The sequence below is a fragment of the Bubalus bubalis genome, chromosome 18 (genome assembly GCF_019923935.1).
Source record: "Bubalus bubalis isolate 160015118507 breed Murrah chromosome 18, NDDB_SH_1, whole genome shotgun sequence".
NCBI lineage: Eukaryota > Metazoa > Chordata > Mammalia > Artiodactyla > Bovidae > Bubalus > Bubalus bubalis.
In genome coordinates this window covers 35800201-35813552 of record NC_059174.1, presented here as the reverse complement: position 1 = coordinate 35813552, position 13352 = coordinate 35800201, and the positions used below count along the sequence as shown (strand labels likewise).

General features: G+C 38.5%; 1 protein-coding gene across 7 annotated transcripts in view; it reads right to left on the bottom strand.

The window, feature by feature from the left end:
* Nucleotides 1–13352, bottom strand: part of LOC102397999 (hyaluronan synthase 3) — a 206589-nt gene that overhangs the window by 100720 nt on the left and 92517 nt on the right. For 5 of the 7 annotated variants that reach the window (XM_044932099.2, XM_006047628.4, XM_044932100.2 and 2 more), the window contains one exon: nt 5632–5772. The exons of 1 other annotated variant lie outside the window; for it this stretch is intronic. In XM_044932099.2, the coding sequence (XP_044788034.2) occupies nt 5632–5772 (141 nt within the window). Of the gene's footprint in view, nt 1–5631; nt 5773–10826; nt 11495–13352 lie in introns of those variants that run through there. One more of the 7 variants, XM_044932104.2, reaches the window with a different exon arrangement.

Genomic DNA, 13352 nt, shown 5'->3' with positions numbered 1-13352 from the left:
CCAACTTCGAGCATTAGGAAGAGTTACCAAATAACTCAGGAATGTATATGATTTAGAACTTGACAAAAGCAGGAAATTAAATAAGCATTCAGAGAATGTTCGGGTATTACTACAGGCAGAGGCGGAAACTATTCTTCCACCAAAGACTTCTGATCCAAGCTCCAGATTGAAATGAGAGCCACAAATGAGTAAAAAGCAGTTCTATTTATTTCTCTCCCTTTTTCCTTAGAATGAGAAATAAATATTAACAAAGGATATAAAATATTCCCTAAATACAAGAGATAATTTTAAAATACACTTTAGTTCTCATTATGGTTCATTAAATGTAAACAGAAGGCAAAAAAAGAGATATATGTAACTGCTTCAAAGGTGGTCACAAGCTCTAATAAGGACACACTCCTGTAGTTAGTAAAAATCAGAAAAGGCTATCCACTAAAAAGTATGCTCGTAAGATTGGTATAAAATACATAATATTAGCCATGTGCAGAACCTCCCATATGCAAAAGCATTTGTAACTACATTACAAAAATGAATGAATAACTTTTTCCAACTCTCTCCAGTGAGAGGGCAATCTAGGTTGCAACTGAGATGGGGGATAGGCTGGAATTCAGCTAAGGCCATGAGGATGACTGCACAGCGGAGTATGGGGACAGCTCCAGAGCATGCCATTCAATACAAGGATGTTTCTCAGACTTTCTGATCTGTGAACAACCTGCACAATTGTATGTGGCAGTCCTGGATTTAATTAACGCATCTGTGATGTTATGAAACAGAAACAGGAGCTCTGGAACAGGGCACATCAACAGAAGGCCTACTGACATTCTTGGCCAGGTCAGGGGGTTGTCCTAGGCACTGTAGGATGTTAAAAAACTTCCCTAGTGTCTACCCACTTAATGCCAGTAACATCCTCCCTGACCCCAGCTATAACAATTAAAAATGTCTCCAGACATTGCCAATGTCCCCTGGGGGACAAAATTCTTCCCTCCACTCCCCCATTTGAGACTCACTGTTCTAGAGGAACAAAGAATTGGGTAGTGTTGGTCCAGCTCTGCTGAAGAGAGCGAATACACTGTATCTGCCATATGTGAGCACGGAGTGTAGTCTACAACAGATCAGGAAGAACACTAGGCAATCTCAGAAGGAAATATCCTCACAGATGAACTCAATACCTTTTGCTTTAATTGCACTTGCCAGGTGTTGTCCCAATTATCAATTCAATATCTTGAGCACAGTTACTTAATTCTATACATTTAAAAGAAGATTTTAAAAAATGCAATGACATATAACAACCCACAGGTTATTGCTGACACTGGGCCATATAAGAGGAAACAGATGGAGAAACATTTGGAGTGACTGGTAATTTAGCAATGTGTTAAGATTAAATTTCTAAAAGTACAATAAAAAAACTAAATAGTTCTTTAAATAAAAGAAATGAAACTAAAAAAGAAGAAATGGAGAAAAAAGGAAATGAAACTAAAATTCTTCCACCATATTTTCTACGTTAAGGAATAGAGATTAAAATATTGGTTTGCCAAAAACTTCATTTGTGGTTTTCCATAAGACTATACAGAAAACCCCAAACCAACTTTTCAGCCAACACAATATATAGATTCATATTTATACGACGTTGCTTTAAGAAAGCTTTTCTATATAAGAGAGAAACCATAAAGGAAAAGATAGATTTGCCTACATCAAAATAAAAAGCTTCTGCAACTCAAAACAAGTTAAACAGAAAATGCGAACAAAACTAAAATGTAAACCCAAAGAAAATATTTACAACATAAATGTTAGTGGTTCAAGATCTATAAGTAAATAAAGCTTTACAAATTAAATACCAAAATAAACACCACAATGGAAAAATGAAGAAAGGATAGGAAGAAGCAGTTCATATGCACACGCACAAACAAAAATTTAGCCAATAAAAATATGAAAACTATTTAACCCTATCAATTGAATAAATGGAAATAAAAACACAATAACATTTCTTTATATATCTGTTTGATAAAAATAACACACAGCATAATAGTGCTGATGAAGGTACAAATATTCTCAAACATTAAGATATAAACTGGCACAATTTCTTGGGAAGACAATTTAGCAACAATACATTTAAAAATATGCACATGCTTTTAAGAAATTCTACTTTTAGAAAATTTCCCTAGGAAATTGTCATGGGTCTGAACAAAGATTTAGCTATAAGAATAGTCATCTTAATATAATTCAAAATAGTGAAAAATTAGAACAACTGTAAGCTGGTCAGTTGAAAAAATTATGATACATTCAAATGATATATTATCATGCAATCATTAAAAATTATAGAGGATGTGGAAAATGTGCGTGTTAATGACAGGAAAAAGATGCTTACTGAGATGGGAAAATTTTCAGGATGTAATATCGTGCAGTGGGTAAGAGACTGGGTCTGGAGTCAGAATGTCTGGGTTAAATTTTGGATCCATCATTAATTAGCTGTATAATATTAGGCAAGTCAGTAACCCTCTCTGAAGCTGTTTCCTAATGTGTAGAAAAAGGTAACTTCTATGAAATAATACCAACAATCGAGGCAACAATCACCAGTGCTTACTTAAAACCAACAGAGGGAAGGTTGATGGGGAAGTTTATTATGGATTTATCCTATGGGAAACATCACTGATCAATCTTCACATCACTAAAAGAGAATACCAGACATCATACACCTCGAAATGTGAGACAACAGGAAACAGAAGGCACAACATAGCCTGTGATATATTCTTGCCCCTTAAATCTCACCCAAATTTACCCAAGCGCCTGTTATCTATCAACTTACTGGAAATACGGGGATTTAATTCCATTAAAATGAGATTCACAAGACAATCAAAATAAACTAATGCTGATAAAATGTCAGAAGAGTGCTTACCTCTGGGGCAGGTATAGACTAGGCAGGAAAAAAAGGAAACTTTATGGGTTATTAGAAGTCTCTCTGTATTGATCTGGGTGGTGGCAAATATGTAAAGAATCATAAAACTACACTATTAAAATTAGTGTACTTTATATACTTTTTTTTAAATTTTATTTTATTTTTAAACTTTACGTAATTGTATTAGTTTTGCCAAACATCAAAATGAATCCACCACAGGTATACATGTGTTCCCCACATGTGTATATATATATATTTTTTTACATGTATATATGTATATATATATTTATATACTTTTTTACATGTATGCTGCTGCTAAGTCGCTTCAGTCGTGTCCAACTCTGTGCGACCCCATAGACGGCAGCCCACCAGGCTCCCCAGTCCCTGGGATTCTCCAGGTAAGAACACTGGAGTGGGTTGCCATTTCCTTCTTCAATGCATGAAAGTGAAAAGTGAAAGTGAAGTCGCTCAGTCATGTCTGACCTTAGCGACCCCATGGACTGCAGCCCACCAGGCTCCTCTGTCCATGGGATTTTCCAGGCAAGAGTACTGGAGTAGGGTGCCATTGCCTTCAATACTTCAATTGTTTTAAATGAAAGTGAAAAAAAAAAAGCTCCAGCTGACTGTTCACCATTGTCTAGTGGTAGAAAGAAAAGTAGGGGTGGTTAGAGAATTGAAGCCAAGAGGAAGTGGTGGTGTACAGCACCTGGCTGCTACATGTGGGTCTCATGCTCCCATAGAACTCCCCCTGCTGCAAAGAAGAGCTGGAGGGTGGGGAGAGCACAAGGCCTGGACCACTGGGAAATTAGGGTACTTACTAAAGAAATCTTATAAAGTGGCTGTCACAAGGATTTCCACACCAATAGGAAACTAAGGATATTGGCTACATTGTAAAAATGGGTTTTAATTTCACTTAAAGGATTTCAATAAGCCATCTCATCTATGCACCTGGACAAGTTGGTAAAGTGAATTAGAAAGTAGCAGTTAAATCTACGGCAATGTTTACAGCTGGATACTTGTTGGAATAGACATCAGGAAGATTAGAACTCTGAGCATTGATGGAATATGCTCTGAGATGCCAGAAGGCAGTTTTGGAAACTGGCTAATTATAGAAATATGTAAGGAGGAGCAAAACCTGTCTCCCACTCAACCTAGACTTTCATCCCCACTTTCACTCTCACCACAGGAAGTGATTTGGACTGGCCCATGGAGACAGAGAAGCGTGCATTTTCAGTGTTTATCTTCCCAATGGTAGAGGTTTACCAGAAGTTTCAGAGAAAAGACATGTTCTGCTGACACCATCTATGTATCAGACACATTCTTCCTGAGATGAACAGGCACAATGTTACACACAAATGGAAGTCAGAAGTTGCACTCAATCCTGCAATTCATTAAACTCAATACTCACACCTACTGTGAGAGAGTCATTGCTCGTAATGGGTCACTTGCCTGCCATGTTTCAGATCATACTTAAGACAAAGGCAAATATAGAAAGTCTGCTATTCTTCAGAGGAGAGAAAAAAATTATCTTTTTAATTTCACTCTCATGAGATTTCCCTTTCAGTTATGAAAGAATTGAAGTGTTTGGAGATCTAAGTTCTATCTTCTTTAGCCAGAAGGGTCACCCAGAAATTAGGAAAATTAAAGGCTATATCCATAGACATGATGCATGACTATGTGAAATCTTTTGAAATCCTTGGAAGTACTGGTGAAGGAAGAACTCAGTGAGATTTCGTGATACCAGAGGCAAAAAAGCTAGCTAGTTTTCCAAAATCTTCCCCTAGTGAGTGAAGAGTAAAATTTGACCCTTACAATAGGCATATGAGGTTAAGTGTTATTAATATCTTCTTATTATATATGAGGACACTGACGCATCATGAGGTCAAGAAACATTCCTATGATCAAAAGCCACGAGCAAGCAGCTTGGGATCTGATCCCAGGCAGTGCAACTCTGGAGCCCACAGTCTTAATACTCCCAACTCATGGTTGTGGTTTTGAGCAACCTCCTTTGAGTTGGCAGGTTCACTTCTTCTTTTTTTTAATTATTTATTTGGCTGCGCTGGGTCTCTGTTGTGGCATGCAGGATCTTTAGTTGCGGCATGTGAACTCTTAATTGGGGCATGGAGGATCTAGTTCCCTGACTAGGAATGGAACCCAGGCCCTCTGCATTGGGAGCGTGGAGTCTTAGCCATTGGAGCACCAGAGAAGGGCCAGCAGATTCAATTCTTAGCACTACTATTTACCAGCTGAATGAGTCTTGAACAAATTGCTGAAGTTCTTTGTGCCACAGTTTCCTCATCTATGAAATGGACCTAACAACAGTCTCTTTATAGAATGTCTTGGGAAAATTAGATGAGATCATAAATGTAGATGCCCAAGGACACAAGAGCCATTTAACCAGAGTTAGCACCCCTCCTTCTCTGTCTGACATTCCCCTTCTTTTCTCGCTCACTGCTGCTTAGCAAGTGGGAAACCTCTCATCCCAGCTCTGAGGAAAATCAGGCCCTGACATAGCTCAGGGGAGGAGACTAAGCAGTTGCAAGAGCATGGGCACTACTGGGCCAGTCTCTTGGTGTGCACTGAACATCTGCTAAATCCTTGAACATAAAATAGTTCATCTCAGCTCCCAAACTGTCCTCCCCTTGCTAGCATAACAAGCCTCCAAGGTGCACAGACTTTGGTTCCACAGCCACACCACTCCCTGAACCCATTTCAGAGGCTGGAACAAGAAAACTCACCTAATGCCCTGACGATTCGCATCAGGATTTCCCCTATTTTCATTCTGGTCTCCGGTGTGTGCCTGTCTTTACTGCTGTCATACTGAGCCAGCAGGCCAGGCAAGATTTTCTCAGGGTACACGTCTGAGAGGAGGGCAACTCCTAGGGTTAAAAATAGAAAGAAAGGATTCATTACTGTTTAGCGCTGAAAGGAAAATAAGCCCAGACAGCTTGTGGTGGGATGAACACAGAGGCATTTAAATCCACCTCTGTAATTCCACCAGCAAGAGCTGCCCTTCATTTGGAATGACAACATTGGTAGTGGAAAGAACATGGGTCTTAGAGTTCACACTCCTGGATTCTTCTGGTCTCAGCCCTATATGATCTCTAAGATCACATTCAGCACTGACATTCTATGACCTATGGATTCTAGACTCTGGAAGCTGAGGCTAGATGATTACATAACATAGCAGGGATCCACAAAGCCGTGGGAACAGACTCAATCAAATGCCCTGGAGGGAGTCTTTCCGGTCTGAGTCAGTAAGGTTCTAAGTCTAGTATCGCTCCTGCCAATCCATCAGCCTGGAGCACAGTAGTGCTTCCTATCTTTGCTGCAGTTCTTTACCCTAGAATGAGTTTCCTCTGTAAAACTGACAATGATGAGAGCAATTTCCATAAGGAAATAAGGAATGCAAATTCTGGGCATGATGAGGAATAGAGACCTATGCTTCCAGCTGAGTTTCCTGATCAGAAGGAGAGAAGATCCTGCTCCTGATTCCTCCTTCCTAGTACTTGCTGACACCCTCTTTCTTCATACAGCACACCTAGAGGTGGAATCTGCAGTAGTGGTAACATTATCTGAGCCCAGATCCATAGCAAGCAAACTTCACAGAAGTTGAGAGAAGAAGGGAGATAAGACTAAGACAGGACCAGAAATAAAAACCCTAGTCTCAAAGCTATATAAACACAAATTCCATTACTTTGGGGTGAGGGAAGGTTTGGGGAGAGGTTATGTACTTCTAAAGAACAGTGAGGAAAAAGAAACACCTGCAGGTGTTCTACCCCTGATGTCATCACAAGGCCTAGTACATATTACAGATCTGTAGCACCATAACTCCTACTCCATCAGAAGTGCCCAACTCAGCAACTCCACGGATCTGTCTCCTTTTAGGAATATAGTTATACCTTTATAATGAAAATCAGTGGGGACAGGGGATTTGCTCTAAAAAACTATGATCTGTATCTAACTTCTCTGAAAAATATATATTACCAGAGTCCCTTCTACTGTCATTTATGCCTAATTTTCTCTCACTAATCTTTAGCAGAGAAGTTATTTACTTCTGTGAGCATATCCTGGTGTATACTTCAAAACCAAATGAACTGGGACTTCCCTGGTTAAGGATCTGCCTTCCGATGCAAGAGGTGCAGGTATGATCCCTGGTCAGGGAACTAAGGTCCCACGTGCCACGGAGCAACTAAGCCCACACACTACAACTAGAGAAGTTAGTGCACTGCAACAAAGGCCCAGTGCAGCTGAAATTAAAAAACAAAACAAAATCCAAGTGAGCTCTTGATTTTCTCTCTGTAGCAAACAGACTTTGGTGGCACATAGCATCTATTCTCTCTTCTGGTAGCGACACCTGTTGTTCCTTTAGGAAATACTCCTTCCCTATTCTCAGTCGATGTTGTTTGAGTGGGGTTAATGACCCACTTTCTCTCTCTCCACATGTGAACAAACTCATATCAAGGGTGCCTTAGGATGTTTCATCCCATCACCACCACAATGTCTGGTTCAGGAATGAGGAAAGAGACTCAATCCTAGAACCAATTTTGGAACTGCTAGGGAAGATGAGCTCCTGCAGTTTGTGTTTGTGTGGATGGTTATTTTGGCTCTTTGTTTTCTTGCCTGTTGAAGTGATTAACCTGGAGCTCCCAGTGGCAATCATTGGGAGAAAGTCTGCCCCACAATGGTGCCAATACAGAGGAGGGTCGAACCAAGAGACCAAGGAGGAAAAGAGAACTGCATCATGCTTTGAGCCCCTGGATCCAAATATACTTCTACTCATTAGAACCTTAGGGTACATAAGCCAATAAATATCCTTTTACGTTTACAGCAATTTGATTTTTTTTTTCACCCAAAGGAATCCTAATATATCTTTCTTCAGATTAAAGAAACAAATCCAGGTTAAAAAATAAAGTTTCCCATAATGCTAGACTTGTAGTTCTACCAGGGAGCTTTAATTCTTCTAATCTTTCATTAAAAGGTTGCCAACAGCACAGTACAGTTTCCTTGCTTCCCACAGTTCCAGGTTAGCGATTGTTTATCTTCCTGCTGGCCTGCTCCACTAAGGGCTGCCAAATGGCTCTCTGTTTCAATTTATGTTCTAGGATACAGTTGCTACCTATGAATTTATAAATCCCTAGAGAACACTGGTTCCTTCCTTACTCTTATATGAAGCAGTGAAGAGAATCACATATGATGGTTAAGACTACAGAACAAATTTTTTTTTTTTAAAAAAGATAAGATTTTTAAAATTTTGACAACTGAGGAAACCTGGCCTTAACCTTCCTATGACCCTTGGTCCCTCCTTTGTAATCTGAAAAATTGGGTAATTTCTGGGTCAGTCTGGGCTTTAAGGAAATATGACACATCAATCCCTTTGGCAATAAGGACCAAATGATTGTGTGAGAGATACCTGCTCCTGCTCTGATCACAGGAAAATGACTAGGCATTTTGAGATGTGGTGGAATAGATAAGATACACAGAAAGCAAAGGTGAATCAGATCTGGCAAGAGTTCATAAAAATGTTCTGATCTGTGTTTGGAGGCAAAGCATAGGATAAGGCAAATTAACCAACTGAAAAAATATTACTGAAAGTAATTATGCAACAAAATAGAGATAGTCAATTTTGTAAAACAACTGTTTTTTTCCCCCAAAGACTTTCATTACAAAGCCAGAAATGTATTCTGATCCAGTGCTGACTTCAAGATGATCCCTTAGCATACTGCTCAGTGATCTGCAGACCTTGGAAAGTCATGGTAGTTTAGGTCTCACTTTACACAGGAGTTTTACATTGTACGAAAGATAGTCTAATCCCAAATATCTTTGCTAACTAACTCTCTCCTGGAAATCTGCTAAGTCAATCCCCACTTTAAAACTAACCTGACTTACTCTCCTGAGTAGATAACAACTTACCTCCCAAAATACCCACATCAACTTGGAAAAGCACCTACTCACTTGAATTTCTGCTGAAAACTGTAAGAAACAGAAATGCCTGCATACTGTATGACTCTATTTACATAAAAATGTCCAAAATAGGCAAATCTGCAGACAGAAAGTAGATTTCGTGGTTGCTTAGGGCTGTGGGAGTTGGGTAAGAAATAGAGACTGACTGCTAATGATATGGAATTTCATTATGAAGAGATAAAAACATTCTAAAATTAATTACAGTGATGGTTACATACACTGTGAATATAATAAAAAGCACTGAATTGTATACTTTAAATGGGTGAATTGTATGAAATATGAATTATATCTCAAAGACCAGTTATTTAAAAACTGTAAGATTCATAAAACTCAATAGCAAAAAAAAAAATCTGACTTAAAAATGAGCAGATGATCTGAACAGGCATTCTTCTAAAGAAGACAGACAGATGGCTAAGAGAGGCATGAAAAGATATTTAACATCACTAATCACCAGGGAAATATAAAACAAAACCACAATGAGATACCATCTCACACCTGTCAGAAAGCTATTATCAAAAAGATAAGAAATAACAAGTGTTGGAGAAGACATGGCAAAAATGGGATTCTCATGTACTGTTGGTGGGAAGGTAAACTGGTATGACTACCATGGAAAACAGTATGGAGGTTCATAAAAAAATTAAAAATAGAGCTACCATAAGACCTAGCAATTCTACCACTAGGCATTTATCTGAAGAATATAAAAACACAAACTCAAAAAGATATGTGCACGTCTATGTTTATTACAACACTGTTTACAATAGCCAAGACACAGAAACAATCTAAATGTCCATCAATGGGTGAATGGACAAAGAAGACATGGGTAAATAAACACAATGCAATGCTAATCATCCATAAAAAGGAAAACTCTTAAATTTTCAACATGGATGGACCTTGAAAGAACTATGTTAAGTAAAATAAGTCAGATACAGAAAGATATTCACAAGAAAATGAGAAGCTTTTAAAGAACTTTTATGGAATAAATTCTAAGATCCATTGTTAAGTGAAATGCAAGGTGCAAAACAATGTGTATAAAAATTCAACAATTTGTGTACAAAGGGGAAATATTCATGAATAGTTCTGTAAAGATATACAAGAAACCAATGATATTGGTTCTTTCTAGGGAGGGAAAAACAGTAACTAGAGGATAGATAAGAGGGGTTTTTTAACTCTGTATCTTTGTATTCCTTTTTAATTTCGAACCATGTCATGTATCAAACATAAATAAATAAAATATAAGTTAAAAATCAGTGCTAAGGGACAAGGTCTTTTAAAATAGAACAGCCTCTTTTAGAGGTGAAATGTAAAAATAATTTTCAATCAGATGTAACAGAATGACCACAAGCACCTTCCCCCTGAAATCTCTCTACAGTTAACAGGCAAGGAGTGAATAAGGAATAAACTGATAAGAATGAAAAGAATACAGATATCAAAGGCTGAAGTATGGGTAAAGAGAACAAAGATGGGACAAAATAATGACACGCATTTGCTAGAGCTGTTGGATCATTTTGGGAAAAACAGCAATTATTTGATAGAAAACTAAGCAAATACACAAGAAAGGACAACTGAACTAGGCGTAGCCATGAATAATATTCAGAGAGTCAGCAGCAAACACTGCCCAGTGATTTAACCAAAAACTGTGAAAGGGAAATGGTAGGAAGAGAAGGGATACAGGTATGTGTGTACAGGCATGCGTGTGCATGTGGATGTTAACCCTCCATCCAACTTACAGGAAATGAGTAGATAATGTGCAGAAATTTTAACGTTGAGATCTGTGAAAGAATTTTATGTATAAATATACTAGAACAAACTACTTAAGGTGGGTGGAGGGGATGATTATCACTGAGGACTAACTGTGAGGGGTAAGCTGAGAAGGAGACAAGCTTCTCAATTCTTCACGAAGGATGTTCAAAGAAATTAACAGATACATATTAATTTAAAAAACTAGAAAAAAGGTAAAATGTATATTAACCTGGGAAGAAGCTCTAGTTTGAAAGAACAATGATGGTGAAGATGTAAGGCACAAGGAACTTTTCCTTCTGATTCCAAAAAGATAATCACCAGCCTGTGACTGTCCTCTCCTGCTGCAGCTATAGGACACAAAGGGAAGAAAGGTTGACCCTGGAGAGGAGACCGCTACCCTCTAGCAGATACTTCAGTTGTTACATTAGAGACTGCTCATTATAATGAAAATTAACAATCATTTCAGCTCCAAGAATCCAGGAAGCTGTTAGTTGGTTATTAAATCAAGGAAGTATGGGGAACTCAACTGAATAGCCAGGTTGTCTTTGTAATTAGAGTAAATGATAATGTCTAGCATGCCAACATAATGTTCAGTTTCTCTAAAGCTCCAAAGTTGTGCTAAGTATGGACAAGCCCCAACACATTTATGAAGATTTAAGGTGAGTGAGTGTTCCTCAGTCCTGAGGAAAAAAGAAGGTTAGACTAATAAGTTGAATATTTGTTAAGAATGGCGGTATAGTACCTACAGTCTGCAGCTTTAAACCAAGATCTAAATAATATACTCAAACACTAAAACCAGGCAAATATATTTACTTACATTGTTCTCTAATTCCCATTTTGGAAGGAAAAAAGCTATAATCTATATTTAATGACAGTTAACTGTAGCCAGAAGCCATTTGGATTATGAAATATTTACTTATTATAATAAATGAAAATCTTGTAGCAAAGACGATAAAAATTCTTAATGTTTAATGAGTGTTTTCAATATGTCAGGCATGGTCTTAAGCATTTTTATGCATTCATCTGTTTAATGCTTCCAACAATCCTTTGCAGTAGATGCTATTAATACTATCATTCCTGATTTTACTGAGGGAGAAGTTGAGGAACAGAAGGGTGAAAAATATGGTCCCAGATCACACAGCTGCCATGTGACAAGAGCAGGACTGCAAGCCCGCATCTGCTCTCCCACCAAAAAAGTACCAGCTTTGCAAATCCTAACCCTAAAGACAGCAAATCTTACATTTTCAAGTGTTTCTCAGCCATAAGATTTACTTTCCATTAGACTGCAAGGTCAGAGGAAGGAGAGGCACTCTGCACCCTGTATGAAAAGGCAGAATCCTCTTGGGTTCCAATTGGGCTTCATAGGAACTGCTTTGTTCTTAATTGGTATATTTATTTATATTTATCTCAATGTGGAAAAGGGAAGTAGCAAGGTTAATGAAATTCACAAATGACTTTGACTTGAGATGTTGCTGACATTAGCGATGACAGAGGAGACCTACAGGGAAACTTGGATTTTAGTGAGTTTCTGTTTTTAATCAGTGATTCTCAAATATCTCCATGTCACTTCTTTATGGGCTACTGCAATTCCCCTAAATCTCTTATTCTACTACCCATCCCCCAAATAAATAAAACCCAGGTCAGCACCAAAAAGCTTAGACTCTACCTTGTTAGGACTGCCTGTATCAATTACTTCTGGGCGATACAGAACGGAGCTGAGAAAAGTGAGCCTTAAGAACACGATGATCAAGGGCTCTATTGTGAGTACAGAAATACAAACAAAGCTGCCCTAATACTGACTGAAGGCATAAGTGAGGAAGGAAGGAAAACAGCAATTAGTGCTGCTTTGAGAGTAATCATTGCCCTGTGCATTCAGAGAAACTTGCATTTCAGCTGATCCTGGGTGAGAAAGAAGCAGGATGTTATTTATTGAGTTCTCTTTATGGTACCTTTCAAACATTAACATTCTCTTTATGCCATGAAAAGAAACAATTGCTGATAATATGAAGAGAGGGCCTTCTGATTTTCCAGAAAACAGTCTGTAGTTCTCTTTTAGCTGAATCTAGGCAAGAAACAGTCTTGGAAGACCCCCAAGCTAGGTGGTCCCAGTAAAGGGAGTACCACCTGAACTCCAGATTGACTTCTTTCTAAGTTTTCTACTGACATTTCACCTCAAACTTAGGCAAAGAGAAGCTGCAGAATCAGCAAAGCTGACTGATGCGTCGGGTTCTCACTAGTTTTGAGAGAGTCAGACCTCCCAGGGGAGTGATCACCTGGCCTGAAGCTCTAACAAGACATGGCTGATCTTTCTCATGATCCAGTGTCTTAAGGCTTGGAGATCTGCTCTGTGCTTTGGGTACCAAGCAGTGATAGAGCCAAGATAGAAACTCCGAGTTCTCCCTTTTTTTCCTTCAGTTGAACGTAGCAGATATCCTGATAAGATGATTAGGTAAGTCTTTAGGTGCTCTGGGCCAAGACTGGCTTAGAAAAAGTGACTGTTGTGAAATCAGTAACCATGACACGTAGGATATAAATGGTAGTTTCATATGGAAACCAGGCAGTGCTGCTATAAATCTGCCCTGATAAAATGCATATATATACTTAAACACCCTGCCTACAATCCTGGCAAGTGACCAGACCTTTAGTCAGGGCCCTCAGGTTAAAAATCACTCTGCTAAGCAGGGCACCTATAAACAGAGGAGAAAAGGAGAAACCTTGAAGAACTATTTCCACAATCAAAAGAACGTGACTTTTC